The sequence below is a fragment of the Myotis brandtii genome, unplaced genomic scaffold (assembly GCF_000412655.1).
Source record: "Myotis brandtii unplaced genomic scaffold, ASM41265v1 scaffold74, whole genome shotgun sequence".
NCBI classification, from domain to species: domain Eukaryota; kingdom Metazoa; phylum Chordata; class Mammalia; order Chiroptera; family Vespertilionidae; genus Myotis; species Myotis brandtii.
This window is the reverse complement of record NW_005370944.1, coordinates 3,857,835-3,876,920: the sequence shown is the minus strand read 5'-3', so window position 1 is coordinate 3,876,920 and position 19,086 is coordinate 3,857,835. Positions and strand designations below refer to the sequence as shown.

Here is a 19,086-nt window from a genome sequence, read left to right as displayed (position 1 = left end):
ATAAGCCTATTTTTCTTGTTCTCCGAAAGTGAAATATTTCCTGTTGCACACACCAAACAAGTCAGTACACGACTAATGATGTGGCAATCGGCTGCTAAAATAGTCGCTGCTAGTATTAGTGGAGAGAAACGGTGCGCCTGTACAAGGCGCGTAAGGGAAATGACTACAGTAATCAGTCATTAGTGAATGTTGTAGTTCGTTATTAATAATCATGAATAACAGGATATTGTAAAAATTAGGTTACGAAATTTTTATTAAAACATTTCTGACATACCGTTATATTGGTTGGGCTGCAAAAATATTCGTTGTGGGCCACATGCGGCCTGCGGGCCATGAGTTTGACATACTTGTTCTACAGAATCTACCACAATATAACTAACTGTTGACTGGTTGACGAACATAGGTAACACAAACTCATTAATCTCGAATGAACTCTCCCATCACCTTACATTTGTTGCCCTCCACTTTCCCCACCACCCCGCTCTTACTGGAAGGCAAAAGTGCTGCCATAGAGTTTCTTGGCAGTCCGGAACCGTGCCTCCTTGGCAGGAGGGCTGCTCAGCAGGAGGAACTGGTGTGAGGTGTGCATGAACTTCAGCTGCTGCCAGGGTGGGGGTGGGGTCAGAAAAACAGAGCAGAAATGGAGATCAGGGAGAGAAGGGTTGGGGATAGGGAGCAAATCAGGCTTGCAATGACCCCCAAAAAAGGAAATATGCTTAGGCCCAAATATTATTATTGATGGGCAGAGACAACCAGGAAAATCTAGGACCAATGTGGTTGGTTGGTTTGGAGGCCCCTCCCTGCCTCTCATCAGATATTTAAGTTTAGAGGGAAAAAGGTCACTTACCCTGCTGAGAGGTAGTTTGACAATGTGTGACCTGTTACTAGAGATGATCCTAGGACAAAACAGAAATAAAGAAAATGACAGAATAAGTGTGTGGTTAGGCCATTGTGAACAAAGCAGCAGCCTTGCTGTGCCCTTGGGAGAACAAGCAAGGATTCCAGGGTTGTCTGAATTGTGTGAAATATCCAGGCCACCATCTGAATATTCCCTTGGGTAGTAATGCTTGCATATAAAAATGTAAAAGGAAAGCTAGTTACTGATAGTCAAATAACAGATGAAAGAGAGGGTTGGGAGGTGAGCTGCTACATCTAGGAAGAGAAAAGAATAGAACAAAAGGAAGAGAACAAGAGGTCAGCTAAAAAAATTAGAGAGCAATCTGTATTAGGATGGTGATGAATTACCCTTGGGATTTAGAAACTTAGAACTGAGCTCAGGACCATCCCACTTGAGCTCAGAGGAAGCCTGAATGCTCTTGGGGATGGTGAAGAATGGATAGAAAATTACTGCTTGGGCAGGAGAAAGAAGCAGAAGAAACTAGAATAAACTTCCTGAGGATTCAAGGATAGACTAGGCTATATGTAGGCTGGATTCAGAGGACAAGAGAGAACAAAGGCATGAAACACTAAGGGGTCAGCAAAGGAGCATTATTCCCTATAGTGGATGGTTTAGTTTTTTTGTGTTTCACCCATGTACTAATGATGCCATTCTGGAGGATCTATGCCTGGTCATTCCTCATGCTAAGAGGGAGCATGCTGCATTGAGAAACTATTGATGTCAAAGGCTGACTAAGAAGAAAGGGAAAAGCCGTGTCAAGAAAACAGAACAGGAATCAAGATCAGGGAGGGACCCATCAACAAAATGGAAAAGGGAACCCACTGTATGAGAACATTCCGCAATGATACATCTGATTAGGGGTTAATTTCCAAAATATATAAAGAACTCATACAACTCAACACCAGGAAGACAAACTATTAAATTAAAAAATGGGCAAAAGCCTGGCTGGTGTGGCTCAGTGGTTCAATGTTGACCCATAAACCGAGAGGAACCAATTCAATCCCTGGTCAGGACACATGCCTGGGTTTCAGGCTCAATCCCCGGGCCGGGGTGGGATGGTCTCTCTCATCCCTCTATCCCTCTCCCTTCCTCTCTCTCTCTCTCAAATCAATAAAAATATATATTTTTTAAAAAGGCAAAGGACCTGAATAGATACTTCTCCAAAGAGGACATTCAGATAGCCAATAGACACATGAAAAAAATGCTCAACATCACTAATTATCAGAGAGATGCAAATTAAAACTACAATGAGGTATCACTTCATACCTGCCAGAATGGCTACCATCAATAAATCAACAAAATGCCCAGCCGGGTGTGGCTCAGCGGTTGAGCATTGACCCAGAAACCAGGAGGTTACCAGTTCGATTCCCGGTCAGGGCATTTGCCCATGTTGTGGGCTCGATCCCCAGTGTGGAGTGTGCAGGAGGCAGCCAATCAATGATTCTCTCTCATCATTGATGTTTCTATTTCTCTCTCCCTCTCCCTTCCTCTCTGAAATCAATAAAAAAATTTAAAAAAATCAATCAATCAATCAATCAATCAATCAACAAACAACAAATGCTGGTGAGGCTATGGAGAAAAGGGAACCCTAGTGCACTGCTGGTGGTAATGCAGACTGGTGCAGCCACTGTGGAAAACAGTATGAAGTTTCCTCAAAAAAATTAAAATGGACTGCCATTTGACCCAGTAATTCCACTTTAGGGAATATGTCCTAAGAATCCTGAAACACCAATCAGAAAGAATATATGCATCCTATGTTCATAGCGGCATTATTTACAATAGCTAAGATCTGGAAACAGCCCAAGTGCCCAGCAGTAGATGAGTGGATAAAAAAGCTGTGGTATATTTACACAATGGAATATTATGCAGCTTTAAAAAAGAAGAGGGGCCTCCTTACCCTATGCAACAGCATAGATGGACCTGGAGATTATTATGCTAAGTGAAATAAGCCAGTCAGAGAAAGACAAATACCACATGATCTTACTTATATGTGGAATCTAATGAACAAAATAAACTGATAATCAAACAAAATAGGTCTATAGGTGTGGATGCATGGAACAGACTGACATATTTTGGAGGTGAGGGGGTGGGGGAGGGAGGAAGGAGACTGGAAGAGGTTAACCAAAGAACAGACAATAGTGTGATGAGGGATAGGGGCTGGGCGGAGGGGGACTAGGGGGAAGAAAGGAGGACATCTGTAATACTGTCAACAATAAAATCAATCAATCAATCAATCAGAGAGGGAGGGTGGGGGTTGAGGGCAGTAGAGAATGGTCAGAATCTTTGCTGAAAGGCTCTGGACAGTCTACATCACCGGGGAAGACCTTGAGACAGGAAAAGGGAGTAGAAGGGTGCAATGAAGTTATTTGACGTGAATGGTGTTAATTTCTACATGCAAGGGGCATCAAAAACCTACTGAGAAATAAGAAACCCCTAAAAAGAAGTTGAGACATCTCAGAATTTGTGGGTTCTCTATAGGATCTGAGTTCTTGTCAAAGCCTGGTGTCAATAAAACCACAAGAAAAAGCAGCCATGATATATATATAACCTCAGGAAGGAAGCTGAAACTGTCTCTAAGAGAAGGTGTAGGCTCCAAGTTTAATACCATGTCCCTGCCCCACTCTGGGAAGGATGAACCATTCTATCCATACCACTGCAGGAGAGGATGGGCCAGGGGATCCAGCTTGTCCATCTGCTTCTTGATTTCCAGATATGATCCCTGTAAAACAATAGCCATAAACTTAACTTCCAGGAGCAGTGGGAGCCCTTCCACTTTCCACAGATGACTATCAGGGCCCAGGGCAAGGTAGGTAACGAAGGCCATACAAAGGCAGGAGGAGATGGGTTCCCACCCACAAGGAACCCAGTCAGATTGGGAAGATTCATAAATAAATATGAAAATGAGTGAAGATGCTTACAAAACAACATGTAGGTGGGTCTCCCTCATTTTATGCAATTCCTACCACCCTACAAAGTTGATTGTAAATAAAAAATAAATGAAATCAATGTCAGAAAGAATAGGCTAAGGAATCCTGTGGTAAAACTTTACATAAAGCAAGGAGTTCTTGACAAGCAAATCATCCCTCATTGGTGTATCTTATGTATTAATATAAACTGTGATATATAGGATTTGCTAAGAGGCCCACCTGTAAATGAGCACAAATGAATGTCTATTCATGCAGAGATTGCAGACCAGGGGTGGGGAAGTCTGGTGAGGGACAGCCTTGAGTCAAAGGATGGTCACTGCTCCATGTGGCTGCCCCACCCCTAGAAGGATAGAAGTTGGAGGTCCCTGGGTCTAGTTCCTTACCTCCAAGCCCCCCTTCTTAAACTCCCAACCCTGGGCAGAGGTCTTTCCCTCACCTAATTCCCTAAGAATTATGAAAAAATAAACATTAAATATGAACAACCTGTTAAGGAATTAGTAACAAAAGCAAAGGTTGAGGGAGACATTAAGAGTAAGAAAGAAGAGTAGTAATAGAGTTAATAAAACAAAACAGAACAGGAGGGAAGACTAAAGTAAACAGTGAGGAATCTGAGTAGCATCTCTAAGTCTTCACTCCACTTCCATGAATTCCAAGCAGAATACAACACTTGTGGCACAGGCAGGGGACAGGAAAAGGGTAGAGTACCTGGGTCATCTCCCGGATGGACATCACACTATCCAGAGCTTTCTGAAGTCGTTCATAATTCTTTTTCTGTGGGGAATCAATGGGAAGAGAAAAATTAGATGAAGAAAAATGGAGAGTCAAGATGTGAAAAAAAGTAGGCGCAGATATACAAAAAAAGTTTAGGCCCTAGGGAAAGGGTAGTACGTCATGGAAAGAAAACAGATGTAATGTCAGATAGTTCTGGTATCACAAGCTAGTTCTCTCTACCAATTGAGAGTAATAGGGTAAGTTACTTAACCTCTTAGAAGCCCAGTAATCCTGTGACTAAATGAAGATAAAAATTCCCACTACCCTAATCTAGATGTTCTGAAATAACATATGTAAAGAACCTGGTATAGTGTGTGACATATAACAATGAATAATAGTCAGGTACTGTGATGGTTAATTATGTCAATTGTTTTTTTTGTTTTTTTGTTTTTTTAAAATATATTTTATTGATTCTTTACAGAGAGAAAGGGAGAGGGATAGAGAGTTAGAAACATCGATGAGAGAGAAACATCGATCAGCTGCCTCCTGCACACTCCCCACTGGGGATGTGCCCGCAACCAAGGTACATGCCCTTGACCGGAATCAAACCTGGGACCCCTGAGTCCGCAGGCCGATGCTCTATCCACTGAGCCAAACCGGTTCGGCGATGTCAATTGTTAATAGTGTTAATTTCACTGGACAATGGAATGCCCAAACATTTGGTCAAACATTATTTCGGGGAGTGTCTGTGAGAGGGTTTCTAGATGAGATTAACCCTTGAATCAGTAAAGCATATTGCCCTCCCTAATTTGTGTGGGCCGCATGCAATCAGTATAAGGTCTGAATAGAACAAAAAAGCCAAGTAGGAGGCTCCTCCTGCCTGACTTCTTGAAGCTGGGACACTGGTCTTTTCCTGTTTTTGGACTTGGATCTGGAGACTGCTAGCTTTTGCATTGGAACTTAAATAATTGGCTCTCCTGAGTCTCTAGTCTGCTGACTGTTAATCCTGGGACTTCTGAGACTTCATAATTATATGAGCCAATTCTTTATAATAAATCTATTGGTTATGATTCTCTGGAGAACTCTATCCAATGCAATACTTTACATATTATCCCTCATTTTTATAACAATCCAAAAGGTAGATATTATCCCATTTTACAGATAAGGAAATTGAGGTTCATTAAGGTTAACTGACTTGTCTAACACTACTCAGCTAGGGAACAACAGAGTCTCAAGTGGAATCCAGGTCTGTTTGGCTTCAAGGTCTTTATTCTTCCCTTTCATGCCATAATTAATATTAATTCTTCTCTCCTTCTTCTGACTAAGTCAGTTATTTATTCACTAAAACAGCTAAAACTTAGGGCTCAAGAGTTCCCAAGAAACAAGTCTTTCATTTATTCTGATTCTTACTCCAAGAAGCTGTGTAACTAGAATGACATACCATAGTCTCCCACTATTTTCTACTGTTTCTGTTCCTTAGCCCTGACAACTATACCTTAGGGTTAAAGGCCAAAGTCTTGGGATCAGTGGGGTCCACCACAGAGGGATAAGGCTCAAAGATGATGCTTTTTCTAGGGGACTCCAAAGCTGCCCTACACATGGCCACCAGCAGATCCACCACCTTAGGGGAAAGGAGAGAAGGGGGTCAGTAGAAGCCAAATGATTTCTCAGTTCTAGAATACACGTAGTATCCAGAATACTCACCTTTTGGAGTTTCAGCATTTTTCTCTGCTCTTCTTTTTAAAAGCAAGTATGTTTATGGTTTTTCATTAGATAATATAAACTCATAAAATTTCAAGTAACAATGATTTAGAAAGTGATTAAAAAGCCCTGGCAGAATAGCTCAGTTGCTTAGAGTGTTGACTCAATACACCAAGGTTGCAGGTTATAATTTTCTATCCATAAATAATAGCTGAATAGTATTTCCACTGTAAGGACATACCATAATTTAACTGGATGCTCTATAGATGGGAGTTGTATCCATTTTTTTTTTTTACTATTACAAATAATACTATCATGAATATCCTTACATATGAAAGCATTTCCAGAGGTTAAGTTCCAAGGAATGAAATTGATAGGTTCCCCAGCCTTTTTTTTTTTTATTGATTTCAGAGAGGAAGAGAGAGGGAAAGAGAGATAAAAACATCAATGATGAGAGATACCTCTGCTCCAGTGGCCACCTCCTCTGCAGCTCCAGACATGACTCCCAGTGTGTAGAAGGAGAAAACACACAGTTCACGAGTACAGACGGCTGGCTAAATGGACATATTAAAACACACAGTGGTGGTAGGGGAGATGCAGTAAAAAGGTAATGTAGGGAGGAAGGGATAATCCTGACTTCAGACAACTCTATAATGAGGCAGGAGTTTGGGGCCCACTGTGTCAAACTTACTGATAAATTTGAGAATTAATGCTGTCTCTTATACAAAGCCTTCCATAACCTCCCTAGGTAGTTAGAGGCTCTCTCTTCGAGCTTCACAACACTGCTCATATCTCTTCTATACACTGATAGTGAAGTGTCTGTCTAATCACCTAGATTTGGAGTCCTTAAGGACAGTATCATATCCAATTATCTTGGTCAATATCTGATAACTACTTTTAAATGTTGGGTGGAGATTATATCTTCAAAAATATTCACATTGCCTCATCTTTCCTAGTAGGACTGCTGACATTTATTTTTTGAGTAAAACAATTATTTCTAGAATCTCAGGGAGTAAGGACAGAATTCCACCTTTACCATAGAACCAGGAAGAAAGGAATAAAGGAGAGATGAGGAGGAAAAGGGCCTTGACTAAGGGTCCAAGGAAGAGGGTCACAGAGCAAGGGTTTATACCTTGAGCATGGACCCATTCTGGAAGACATGCTGCTCATCACACACCACACAGTACTCATTCAATGTTGGAATTCTCTGCTCTGCATACTTCATGATCTGGGGAGAGAAGAGATTCTATTAAATCTTTTGGAAGCACAGGCACAGATATGGGAACTATTTTGAACTTCTTTTCCAGCTACTCTCCTTCCTCCCAGCCCTGTACCTAGCAAAGAATCTTTTCCTGGGCCCTGCACGTAGTTAAACTAATGGCCTAACTCCAGAGCTAAGACTATATATTAAAAGTAAAAAAAAAAAAAAAAAAAGACCACCCTGGAAGGAGACCTGGGTTAAGATTTCCCTCCTCACTACTTAATACCACATATAACTTCAGGCAAGTCAGTTAATGTAGGACTTGGTTTCTAAAGTGGAACATTACTCACCTCATAGAGGTATTAAGAGTAATGAGATGATTTCTATGAAAGTATTTTTAAAACTATTAATCAAACTATTAACATTAGTTGTAGTAATTACAGATTATCTGATGGCAGGGGGTCCTGAGAAGCCATTTCAACTACCTAGAATAATCAGCCTATCCACTGGTCACACCACAGATACAACTCTGCGCTGGCACGGGAGAATAGATCCAGAGCTCCTGCAGCAATATTCTAAAGTATTTTTTAAAGCATTCTGTCTTAATATGGCTTTTCAACCAGCTACATTTCGTGTATAAATAAAGTTATTCACATTTCAAATACTTTGGGGCTGGTAAAGGGACATGCAAGGGCTTTTCACTCAAATTTATTGAATGCCTATTATGTACCCAGGTCAAGTGAAAGTCTCCTTGATTATGCAATAATATAAAAGACTAGAGGCCTGTTGCACGAAGAGATTTGTGCAATAGGCCTTCCTTTCCCCTGGCTGCTGGCACTGGTTTGCCTCTGGCACCCAGGCCCAGGCCTTCGCTATGGCTGAGTTCTGGCTGGAGCCGGCCCCGGAAACGTCAGGCTTAGCTGCTCCGCCGGCCCCAGGGCCGTGAGGCCTCTCTGCTCTGCTGGCCCCGGGGGACTGGGGGACGTGAGGCCTCGCTGCTCCACCGGCCCCGGGCCGTCAGGCTTCGCTCCACTACCTGGAGCCTATGTATGCAAATTAACCGCCATCTTTGTTGGTGGTTAATTTGCATATCACGCTGATTAGCCCATGGGAGGCGTAGTGAAGGTACAGTCAATTACCATGTTTGTCTATTATTAGACAGAATTGTCTTCTCAGAACCTATACTCCAATAGGGGAGATATGGTGTGTATACATATTACAATTCAAGGCAGCATATGGTGTGTGACATATAGGTGCCACAAAAAATTAAAAGCATCATGAGAGCTCAGTAAGAAGAGACATCACTTTCAACGAATTAATTAATATAACTGGAGTGATGGAGAAGATTTTATGGAAAAGATGACACTGAGCCTTGACTGCAGAAATAGAGAGGAAATCCAGTGGAAGAAATGACACGAACAAAGGTAACAGGGATACAAAAGTGAAAGCATGTCCAGCAATAAAAAGATTTAAAAAAGAAAAAATGACCAGTAATGGCTGAGCAGTGAAAGAGGACTATAAGGAAAATTGAAGACTACTTGAGCAAGAATGTTAGGGATCTTAAGGAAATTAGTGTCAATTACTTTCTCATCTCGAGACCTAGGCATTTAAAATCTACAGTGTACCATTTGGCACTTGATCATAAGTGGTCTGTAAACAGTCTTTCCAGTAATGCGCTAAGCTTCTTGAGGATGGAACTATGTCTTCTTTTCTCTTATCCACATAATACTTAGTATAGTTCTGGGAGTAACTCAGGAAATATTTAATGGACTGAGGAACTAGGAGATGTTAGGGGATCAGATGGATCAGACAACAGGGAAAAGGCTTTGAAATGAAACTTTGGACTTGACTTACCTGGACAAGAAATCCATATTCCAGAGTAGGGATGTTCTTGCAGTGACCACTGACCTGGTAAGAGTAAAAAGACAGACCCCATGAGCCTCCTATAAAACTGGCACCTGTATACACATCACACACACCCTCACTTAGGATTCTCCTAAAGTAGCTAAGCCCTAGCTCCAGTCAGCTTAAGTAATTCCAAAGCTGGAGAGACCTTGAGACATTTCTGCGAAAGCTTCTTAAAAAGAGCTGGCCTAGCCAGCCGGTCTGGCTCAGTGGTTAAGCTTTGACCTATGAACCAGGAGGTCTTGGTTCTATTCCTGGTCAGGGCACATGCCCAGGTTGTGGGCTCGATCTGCACTAGGGGGCATGCAGGAAGCAGCTGATCAATGATTCTCTCTCATCATTGGTATTTCTATCTCTCTATCCCTCTCTCTTCTTCTGAAATCAATAAAAAAATTTTTTTTTTAAAAAAGAGCTGACCCATCCTTAACCTTCTTCAAGGTACGTGGAATAGGTTAGTACAGCAGCTATCAAGTCTTAACCATACCTAATAAAATCATAAAATGATATTTCATTGGGATACCCAACCCTAGACTTTCTGCTTTATGGCCTGCTATCAGAGAAGCTTGCTCAATAGCTTAGATAAAAATAAGTTTTCAGCTATTAAAAAATGTGTTCCATTCCACCCAGTCATGGTACATGCCCAGGTTTGATTTATGATGCTTGGAAACCATTCTTCCACCTCATTTTAAGAAGCTATACTCCCACAATTCCACTCCCACCCTCCTGATACCCAAGTCAAACCCGCCCCAGCTCATGTACCAAAGGAGAGGTCCGTGCTGGGGGAGGGAAGCCCAAGTGCTGGGGGCACAGGAGACCTGCCTGGGGGCTGGGAGAGTAGCCAAACACTTCCACTTTGGGGTTCTTCATGGTACAGGAGATGGAACGGTTCATGAGGCGCCCAACCCGAAGCTCTGGTACAGCAAGTTTGCCTTTCAGCATGGAGTCCTGTATAATAGGGAAACTGGGAGACCTGGAGAGAGAGCAAGGAGAAGTGATTAAACTGGGGATTCAGTATGGGAGAGGTTTGGAGACAGTGGGTCCTAGGACAGGATAAGTGAAGTAACCTAAGTCAAAGATGGACATATGAAGGAAGTTCTATTGGATCTAAAAACTGTTAAAATAATTAAATAGATCATACATCTGAATTGATTTTTATGTCATTATCTATGTGTTTTTCTGGTAATCTATTTCTATTTTCACCCTTACCAGGTATGGAATGATCCCTTGGAGAGAATGCTTGTTTCACTTACACATTGTGTGTGTGTGTGTGTGTGTGTATTTACCAGTATATACATATGATTAAGTGCTAAATACTGTACTAGGCAAGAATTAGTTTCATCCCAAAGAGCCTGATGTCCTGTCAACAACAGTACCTGGGAAGCTGCAAATCTGGGCCTGTATTTGCCTTTGCGAAGATCAGAAAGCACAGGAGGGGGTGATGCTTTATTTATTAGATAACTGATAAATCAATGTACCCTTGCATAAGAGCAAGGAGTTGGTGTCTGCTCTCTGACTCTGCCTCCTTAGGATAGGGAATAAGGACAAGGGTCAAATAAATATGGAAAGATTAGCATACATTTTTCCAAATACATACCAGTTAGGTATTGTGATTTACATAAAGAGTGAGGTATAAAAATTGGGATCAGGAGTAGAAGGACAAGGAGCACAGGTGGATACTTTTAGTAGTTAAAGGTACAGAATTCAGAGGACCCAAGGAGAGGACAGAATAGATATATTTAGGTAATCAAGAAGGTGGGGTGGGGGATTAGACAAGACCAAGGTGACTCGAGATGATTAGCTCCCAGTGAAGCACTTACTTGGGGATAGGTGAGAAGATGCTGAGGCCAGCTCGGAACTTCTTGATGGTACCAGTTGCCTTGAACCAACTGTGCCTCTTCTCCTGCTGGGTCTTCAAGAAATCGTTGCTGAGATGTTTCCATTGTTGGGATGTGAACATACCAAGGATCCTAAGGAATTAAAGAAAAAGGGCTTAGGAAAGCTCAGGCAGGGGAATAGGTCAAGAAATAGGACTATGGAAGGCAAGTAATCTAAAATTCAGACCCAGGGACTGCAAAAGTAGTTGTGGTGGCAGAATGTGTCTGAATCCCCTCCCCATATGACTTTAGCACATAAAAATGTACTGTCCTAAAGTACCTCTTTACCTAACTAGGGGGTAAATGCCCACTCCCATTACCTAGTCTAATAGATCTTAAAAATTCTGAGATGCTTTGCCTTTAGAGGGAGATCTCAAAGGTAAGCATACAAAAGTTGTGAACCTTGGAATTTGTTGACAAGAATGACTATATACTGCGAGTGAAACAAAAATAGTGGTAGAGAAGTAAGTATCACCCTCTGCCTTGTGAATAGTGAAGAAAAAAACTAAGGACATGAGAGGTATTGACATTGTCAAGTGAAAAATTACATCCCCAAATTTATGATTTTCAATTTGAGCTGGGCCCTCAGCTAGTCTTGTCAATCCTTTTGTTTGCCCTCGATCAGTCTCTCTAGTATTACTCTAAGTCAGTGATTTTCAACCGATTTTCAACACCGGTATGCCGCAAGAATTTTTAAAACATGCAATACCTGACTATTTAGTCAGGGGCACTGACCTCTTTTCCCTTAGATTGTCAAATTTAAAATGACAACACTCAACACAACTATAGCCATCTGGTTTGAATTAATCAAAATTATACTTTTTTTTTGTCCTATCAGTAGAAAATATATTTTTTGGTGTGCTGCAGAATTTTAGTGCATTGAGATGAAAAAGGTTGAAAATCACTGCTCTAAGCTATTATCTTAAATCCTCATCACCTTCTTTAAGCAACTAACTTCACCTTCAAAAAATGACCTCCCTTCCTTCTAGAGAAAAATAGAAGCCACCAAATATCAGCTCTCTTAATTTTCCAACCTAACTACCAAATCTATTTCTATTTTCACCCTTACCACAATCCCTCCATTCTTTGGAGACAAGGTAATCCTATTATTAAGGATCAATGCCTCTGTTTGTGCTCCAGCTCTCAGCCCCTTTTTGTCTCTTTAGGGACCTTGATCCATCAATTATCCCCCTTTATTAGCAATTCCTTTCCCAGTCTACAAAAAGTTTCAAGTTTCTGCCCCTCAGTCTAGCTACCTAGCTACCTCTCCCTCTTTTCCTCCTATCCTCATCCAAATTTCTCAATCTATACTATTGTTTCTACTTTATTGCTAACCACTCACTTTTCAACATATCCTACCTTCACCACTCCACCACAACTGCTCCCATCTTGATGCTAAATCCAACAGAAACTTCTAAGTTCTCTTATCCTCTCTGGCACCTAGCCTTCCTTGTAGAAACTCTTCTCTTTGCCTTCGGTGACACCATTCTCTTCCCATTCTTCTCCAACTTTTCTGACCCATCTTCAGTGTTTCTTATTCTTCTGCTTACCCTGATAATTTCTTGGGTATTTTGTCTGGATGCTAAAAGGTGTTTTGCCTTTGATCTTTTCATTCCATCATGCTCTCCTCTAGCAATCTCCAATTCTACACTGGTTGTAATCTCCACCCGTAGACGGATATATATCTTCAATCCTAATCTCTCCTGTAAGTACTAAATCTACATATGTATCTACTAAGCATAGCCACTTAAATATCCCAAGGTTACCTTTAAACAACATGTTTAAAATGGAACTAATTATCTATCTTCATTCCACAAACCTGCTCCTCTTTTTTAAATCCCTATTTAAACTGGTGGTATTACAATTTACCCAGATATCTGGGATGGAAACCGAGGAGTAACTTTCCACTATTCCTTGGCTTATGACCACATACAATATATCCAAATCAATCTTCAAATCTTACTGATTAAAAAAATATATCACAAATAGAATTTTGTCACCATTAAATGTCTGAATTTTAACCAGATTCTTGGACTGGGGGTTCATATCCATCCAGCTTGTTCAATTTTAGCACCTGTCTCATCCCCAGTAGCTTTTCCAGAACTGCTACCTTCACCAGAAAGCTCCATGAGTTTTCCCAATTCAAACTTGGGCTTCTCCAGCATTTTGACTTTACTAGCAAAGACATCATGGAGCAGATAAATAGATTGGCAAGCCTTTTCTTTGTCTTTTTCCAGTGCTATCTGGAATCAGTTTATTGACCACTTCTCTCAAGCCATTTGCATCTCTCAGGTCACAATTATCATCTTCTTCTGGATTTGGTGGACCTGTTGATGCTGAGCATAAGAGGTCTTCTGAATCTGATTGTTGCATTTTTTTAGTAAACCAACACAGAATAGACAAAGTAAATAGCCATCAGTAGTCTTGACATCAACAAGAGCTTCAATCACGGTCTGCTATTTTTTGACCACGGAGCACATTTTGTCACAGGTAAGATTCATGGAAATTAGTCAAGCAGTTGCGCCCTGAACATCCTCAATTATCAGCTTGAATTTTCTAAATGCAATTTCATCATTCTGCAGATCAGCTAGGCTTGCTTCAAAAACACAACCCTGGAGATCATCAGATGCAATTTTGGTTCCTTGACTTCTGGTGACTAGTGTTTTTCCAGTATTTCTTATATTAAACATAGCTGGTACTTTCACATCACACCTATCCTTCTTAGAAAATGGATCAACCACTTTTTCTTTGCTCCTTTTGCCGCCCTTCATAAGGTACTTGTTCTTGCTGACTGACATGATGCTGCTCAGAGAGCCAAAAAGCAAGTCTTATTGATTCTATACTTCATAAATCTCTCCAGTCTATCTCTCATCTCTATTCTTACCTGCAGTCACACTTTGATTCAGGCCCTCATCATCTCATGTCTGGACTTCTACAAAAGCCTCCTAATAAACTAGTTCTGATCTCTTGTCTCAACCCCTCCTACCTATTTTGCCCAGTGCTACCAGAATAGTGTTTTTAACCCTTTGCGGTCCAATTTTATTTTTGGAATTCAAACAGTCTGGTCCAAATTAATTGACGGGATTGAATGTTGAAGTTATGTCTCACTAGACCTCAGCTCGATGCTGGACCTGCTCCTAGCGCCTGGTTTGTCAAGTCAGTCTCCACGTTGGCCCGAAAAGGGTTAAAGTTAAATCAACTATGTCCTTTCTCTGCCTAAAACCCTATAAAACTCCCACTCCCGACAACATAAAAGCCCATGATCCTCTCTGATTTGGGCCCTTTCCTGCTTTTCTGGCTTCAGTTTCTGCCACTCTTCCCTTGCATTTCACTAGCAATATTAACTGCCTGAAGCTTCCTACATACATGCTGCTTCATGTTACTGTGCCCTAGCAAATGTTATTCACTCTTAGAGTCTGTTTATATAGGCAACTCTCATCTATCCTAGAAAATCATTATTCATCTCCCTTTTATTCATTCATTCATAGTCCTCCTCCTGCCACCAGACTGAGTCACTCCTTCCTCTGTGTTCTTTCTAAAACTTGTGTATTCCCTTGTATTAGAACATGTATCTCCACTGGACTCTATTTGGAATTCACTGAGGGTAGACTCTGTAGCTCAATTCTCTCTGTATACAAAATACTTAGCAAGGTGCTCAACACATTCAATAAATTAAAACTGTCTGAGCTCCTAGACCCCACTTTGAGAAAACTACAAGAGGAAATGTGAAGAGAATGGCTCTAACCCAGTAGGAGATGTGTAGGAGGCAGCTGATCGATGTTTCTCTCTCATCGATGTTTCTAACTTTCTCTCTCTCTCCCTTCCTCTCTGTAAGAAATCAATAAAATATATTAAAAAAAAATACAAATGAACCTATCTTTTTACCTTCAAGATGTCTCAAGGCCAGATACCCCAGAACCACAGGCTCCTCTGCCTAACCATAAATTTGGCTCCCCAAATTTATTTTAGTCTTTTTTGGGCATATCTCAGAAAACATTCCATCTAAGGATGGACAAACATTCCATCTGCCTGTCCATCCACCTATGTCTATAACCAGAAAGATCAAAGTTCTTACTTTTTCAACTGAAGACCCAGCCCAAACCCTTCCTTATTCGATGGCTGGAAAACCTCAATTGATGGTTCTGCAAAGAGAAGAGAAAGCTCCTAGTATGTATATGTCTCTATACTCCTGGGAATCCAAAGCCCCAGTTCAGTGGACTAGCTTCCTCAGATTCTAACGATACTGTAAACAATAATGGTGGAGAAGGAAAACATTTGCAGCGAAGGGTATAGTCTGGGAGCTGACTGACCAATTTCAAATATCCTCAACTTCTGTAAGGAAGTTGAGGGGAAGGGGAAGAATAAATAATACCTGTGAAACAAAGAAAACAATTTCATTAACCAAGAAGGATTGGAGAGTTTACTACCAGTTGACAGGGAATGAAGACATGAGTGAGAGGATGCTGAAAAGCCCCTACCAATGGCCTGCAGATTATGCCCAAGGGCCTGATTCCTAGTATTTCTCATCTCTCTTAATTTAGGACTTTGGATTAGTTCATACTTGCCCAAAGTCACTGCCTTTACCTGGTCCATCAAGGTACTGAGAAAGAGAAAATCGCAGCCTCAACACAATAGGTTCTGTCCGGAGGACCTTCCAGGCTGTAGAAACTTCCTCCTAAAAAATAAGGTCGTACCCGAGTCACAGCACCAAAATAAATAAGTAAATAAAAAAGAACAGAAGAGTAAGGGAAACAGTTTCCAGTTTAGCAACAGAGAGAAATAGACCTGAAATTTTTCCTATGCGACACACACACATGCACATAACAGTACACACGTCTGTGTATTGATGTTCAAAAAAAGACAGGGATGGAAAATACATGCTCCAAATATAGCATTCAGGAATAAGACTCCTGGGCTACATGACAAAATCCATTCAGTCCAGCTAGATATGTTGTTGGCAGGTATTAGCACCACTTACATCAAGGAAGCTGATGTTGATGTGGAGGTCAATGTCCACGTCATCGATAGTTCCATATTCTCTATAGAGATACAGACAATCACAGGTGAGACTCATTAAGGGAGAAAGAAGGGAAGAGACTGAGGTAGAAGGAGAACTGAGCCAGGGCTAGGGGAGAGGGAATGGTAGAAGGTATCTCTATACTCAGAAAGAAATGGCTTGTCCACTGCCATCTCTGAAGTGGAATCCCACCTGACGGATACAGAGTTCTCACTGTAGATCTCCTTCACGGCTTCAATGTCTGCATCAAGCTGTGGGTGTCGATATAGGTCAGCTGCACAGCTCCCCTGAGTCAGTAGCAAAAACAGTAGGGAGGAGGAAGACAGAGGGGTAAAGAGAGAGGTGAAAAATAAAATGAAGAAACACCAGGAGCAGGAAAATTAAATAGTAGCAGTACATATAAGCAAAAAGCTATGTATACAAAGGGGCTCTTGGTGGCTGCCCTAGCTGGGGATTTCATTGACAGACCAGTCTCCCTCCATCACCAGTCTAAGAAGATTCAATAGACAACTGCAGGCTTTGCTTAAGGAATTCACATCCTTAAGTCTCAGCTTTTCCTCTCACACCTTGACCAGTATACTTAGGTGTCCCTTCTATGAAAACTCAGAACAGACCGAAGAATACAGAATTTAACTCAGATTGGTTTTATCTGAAGAGTCCAACATTCCTGCTCAAGATCATGCCTTGGGTAGTGATGGCATTAAGCAATCATTGGCAGGTACTTTTTTTTTTTTAATCCTCACCCAAGAATATATTTTTACTGATTTTTTTTTTGTAGGGAGAGAGAGTAAGAAAAACATCAATGTGAGAAAAAAAAACATTGATTGGTTGCCTCTAGTATGCACCCCAACCGGGGATCAAACCCACAACCTAGGCATGTGCCCTGACTGGGAATTGAACCGCAATCTCTTGGTGCATGAGACAACTCCAACCAATTGAGTCATCTGGCCAGGGCACTGGCAGGGTAATTTTCCCATAATGATTGAAATGATCCCACTGGCTAGTGAGGGAAGTTATAAAATAATTATTTCCAAAGAACATATGGGTAGCTCTGGCTGGTGTTCCTCAGCCGTTAGAGTGTCAGCCCACCTACTGAAGGGTCATGGGTTTGATTCCAGGTCAAGGGCACATACCTGGGTTGCAGGTTCAATCCCCAGTCAGCCCATACGGGAGGCAACTGATATTTCCCTCTCTTTCTCACCTCCTCCCTCCCCCTCTCTCTAAAAATCAATGGAAAAATAACCTTGGGTGAGGATTAACAACAACAAAAAAAGAACATTTGGGTAGTCTCCATGTAGAGAGGATGTAGTTTACTCTAGGAAAGGTATGAGTCCCAGGCAAGAGCAAGGATATATCAGCTCTAACAAGATAATGCTCAAACCACACCAACATTGTATCTCTGGTCCAGAATAATCTCTTTCACTCCTGATATATCCAGAGAGAAGCACATTTCCACCACCCAACGTGGATGTTAGGCACTGAAATCTCACCTGAACTCCATAGAGAAATTCCTCTGATTCATTATCTCCCTCCGAATCATCATCATTCCAAAACTGGCCTTTGATGTCCTAGTAATGAGAAAGAAGCATATAACCCTTTATTGATCCCTGTTACCCCATGGAATAGAGAAGAGTGACAGGGTGGAAAATAGATCCCCACAAAGAATGGAAGAAGGCCCCTTGGAATAGCATAATTGAGTCACTAATCCCTTTATTCCCCCCACCTCATCCTTTGGGAGCATCTAAGTCTTCTCCTGAATCTGGTTATAACCATGGCCTAGCTCTCTTTTGGTAGGATGGAGAAAAACAATAGGGAATTTTGACCTTCTTAAGTGTCAGCTATGATTGAGGGTCTGGCAGCCAGAACGGGGAAGGATGCAAAAGAATTCAATGTCAAGGTTGGTTCCTAGGCATTATCTAAGTTCTATATAAGCTAGCCTCTTCTAGAATCATCTAGCGACCCAAGGCAGCTCCAAAGCATATGTAAACTCTCTTGTCTCATCACTCCTTTTCTATCTTTTTCCTTCCCAAGAAAATCCACCTATATACACATCAAGTAATATTGTTTCCATGCCTCTTCTCCTTCCTTTAATTTCAAAGAACCAGTCTACCTTCCAAAGGGGTGGGAGGGAAAATACCAGGAAAAGATGAGGTCTGTACTTTGTCCCATCTACCCCTTGGATGATCAGTTGCAGAGGTGGGCAGTCAGTCCTCACCATTGGGTCAATGGGTCACACACACTCCGTCAGTGCTAGGCAGCACCCCTCCATACCACCAGCTGAACCCAGGCCAACGAGATGGGCATTTAGGAGGCCAAAAAGGGAGACAAGGGAGGGGAGTGATGTCAGAAGATGACTGGAGATCTGCTGGGGATGGTAGGCTCTGCTGCTGTGGTGGTAACAAGTCACTGTCCTGTAGAAAGTAGACAACAATTGGTTTCATCACCACATAAAAACTAGTGTATATACACAGCCACACGTTTATGGATACACATTTATTATACACTAGAGGCCCAAAGCACGAAAATCCGTGCAAGAGTAGGCCTTCCTTCCCCCGGTTGCTGGCACCGGCTTCCCTCCAGCACCCGGGACCCGGGCTTCCCTCTGGCCACTGGCACCCGGACCCCGGATTGCTTCCCTCCAACCCGGCTTTGTCTGGAAGGACATCCGGAATGATGCCTGGAAGGACACTGGGTCTAATTCATATATTACCCTTTTATTATCATCTACACTAATAAAAGAGAAACATGCTAATTAGCGTATGACCGCTACCCTTCCCATTGGCTAATCAGCATATCCTTATGCAAATTAACTGTCAGCCAAGATGGCGGCCGGCAGCCATGCACTGAAGCGA

The 19,086-nt window shown here is 41.7% G+C and overlaps 1 protein-coding gene and 1 pseudogene across 8 annotated transcripts in view; both read right to left on the bottom strand.

Moving 5' to 3' along the window:
* Nucleotides 1–19,086, bottom strand: part of PARP6 (poly (ADP-ribose) polymerase family, member 6) — a 42,286-nt gene that overhangs the window by 15,712 nt on the left and 7,488 nt on the right. For 3 of the 8 annotated variants that reach the window (XR_001359905.1, XM_005882815.2, XM_005882814.2), the window contains 16 exons: nt 18,450–18,645; nt 17,725–17,802; nt 16,427–16,521; nt 16,196–16,256; nt 15,802–15,892; nt 15,293–15,359; nt 11,161–11,310; nt 10,103–10,313; nt 9,293–9,346; nt 7,370–7,465; nt 6,699–6,791; nt 6,032–6,157; nt 4,531–4,596; nt 3,550–3,617; nt 848–896; nt 489–601 (listed from right to left, as the gene is read on the bottom strand). Coding sequence is in view for 6 of the 8 variants with exons in the window: in XM_005882815.2 (XP_005882877.1) it covers nt 489–601; nt 848–896; nt 3,550–3,617; nt 4,531–4,596; nt 6,032–6,157; nt 6,699–6,791; nt 7,370–7,465; nt 9,293–9,346; nt 10,103–10,313; nt 11,161–11,310; nt 15,293–15,359; nt 15,802–15,892; nt 16,196–16,256; nt 16,427–16,521; nt 17,725–17,802; nt 18,450–18,452 (1,421 nt within the window). In the remaining 2 variants the exon portion in view is untranslated. The remainder of the gene's footprint in view (nt 1–488; nt 602–847; nt 897–3,549; nt 3,618–4,530; nt 4,597–6,031; nt 6,158–6,698; nt 6,792–7,369; nt 7,466–9,292; nt 9,347–10,102; nt 10,314–11,160; nt 11,311–15,292; nt 15,360–15,801; nt 15,893–16,195; nt 16,257–16,426; nt 16,522–17,724; nt 17,803–18,449; nt 18,646–19,086) is intronic. The other 5 variants (XR_001359907.1, XM_005882810.2, XM_005882811.2 and 2 more) reach the window with 4 other exon arrangements.
* Nucleotides 12,080–14,904, bottom strand: LOC106724157 (annotated as a pseudogene).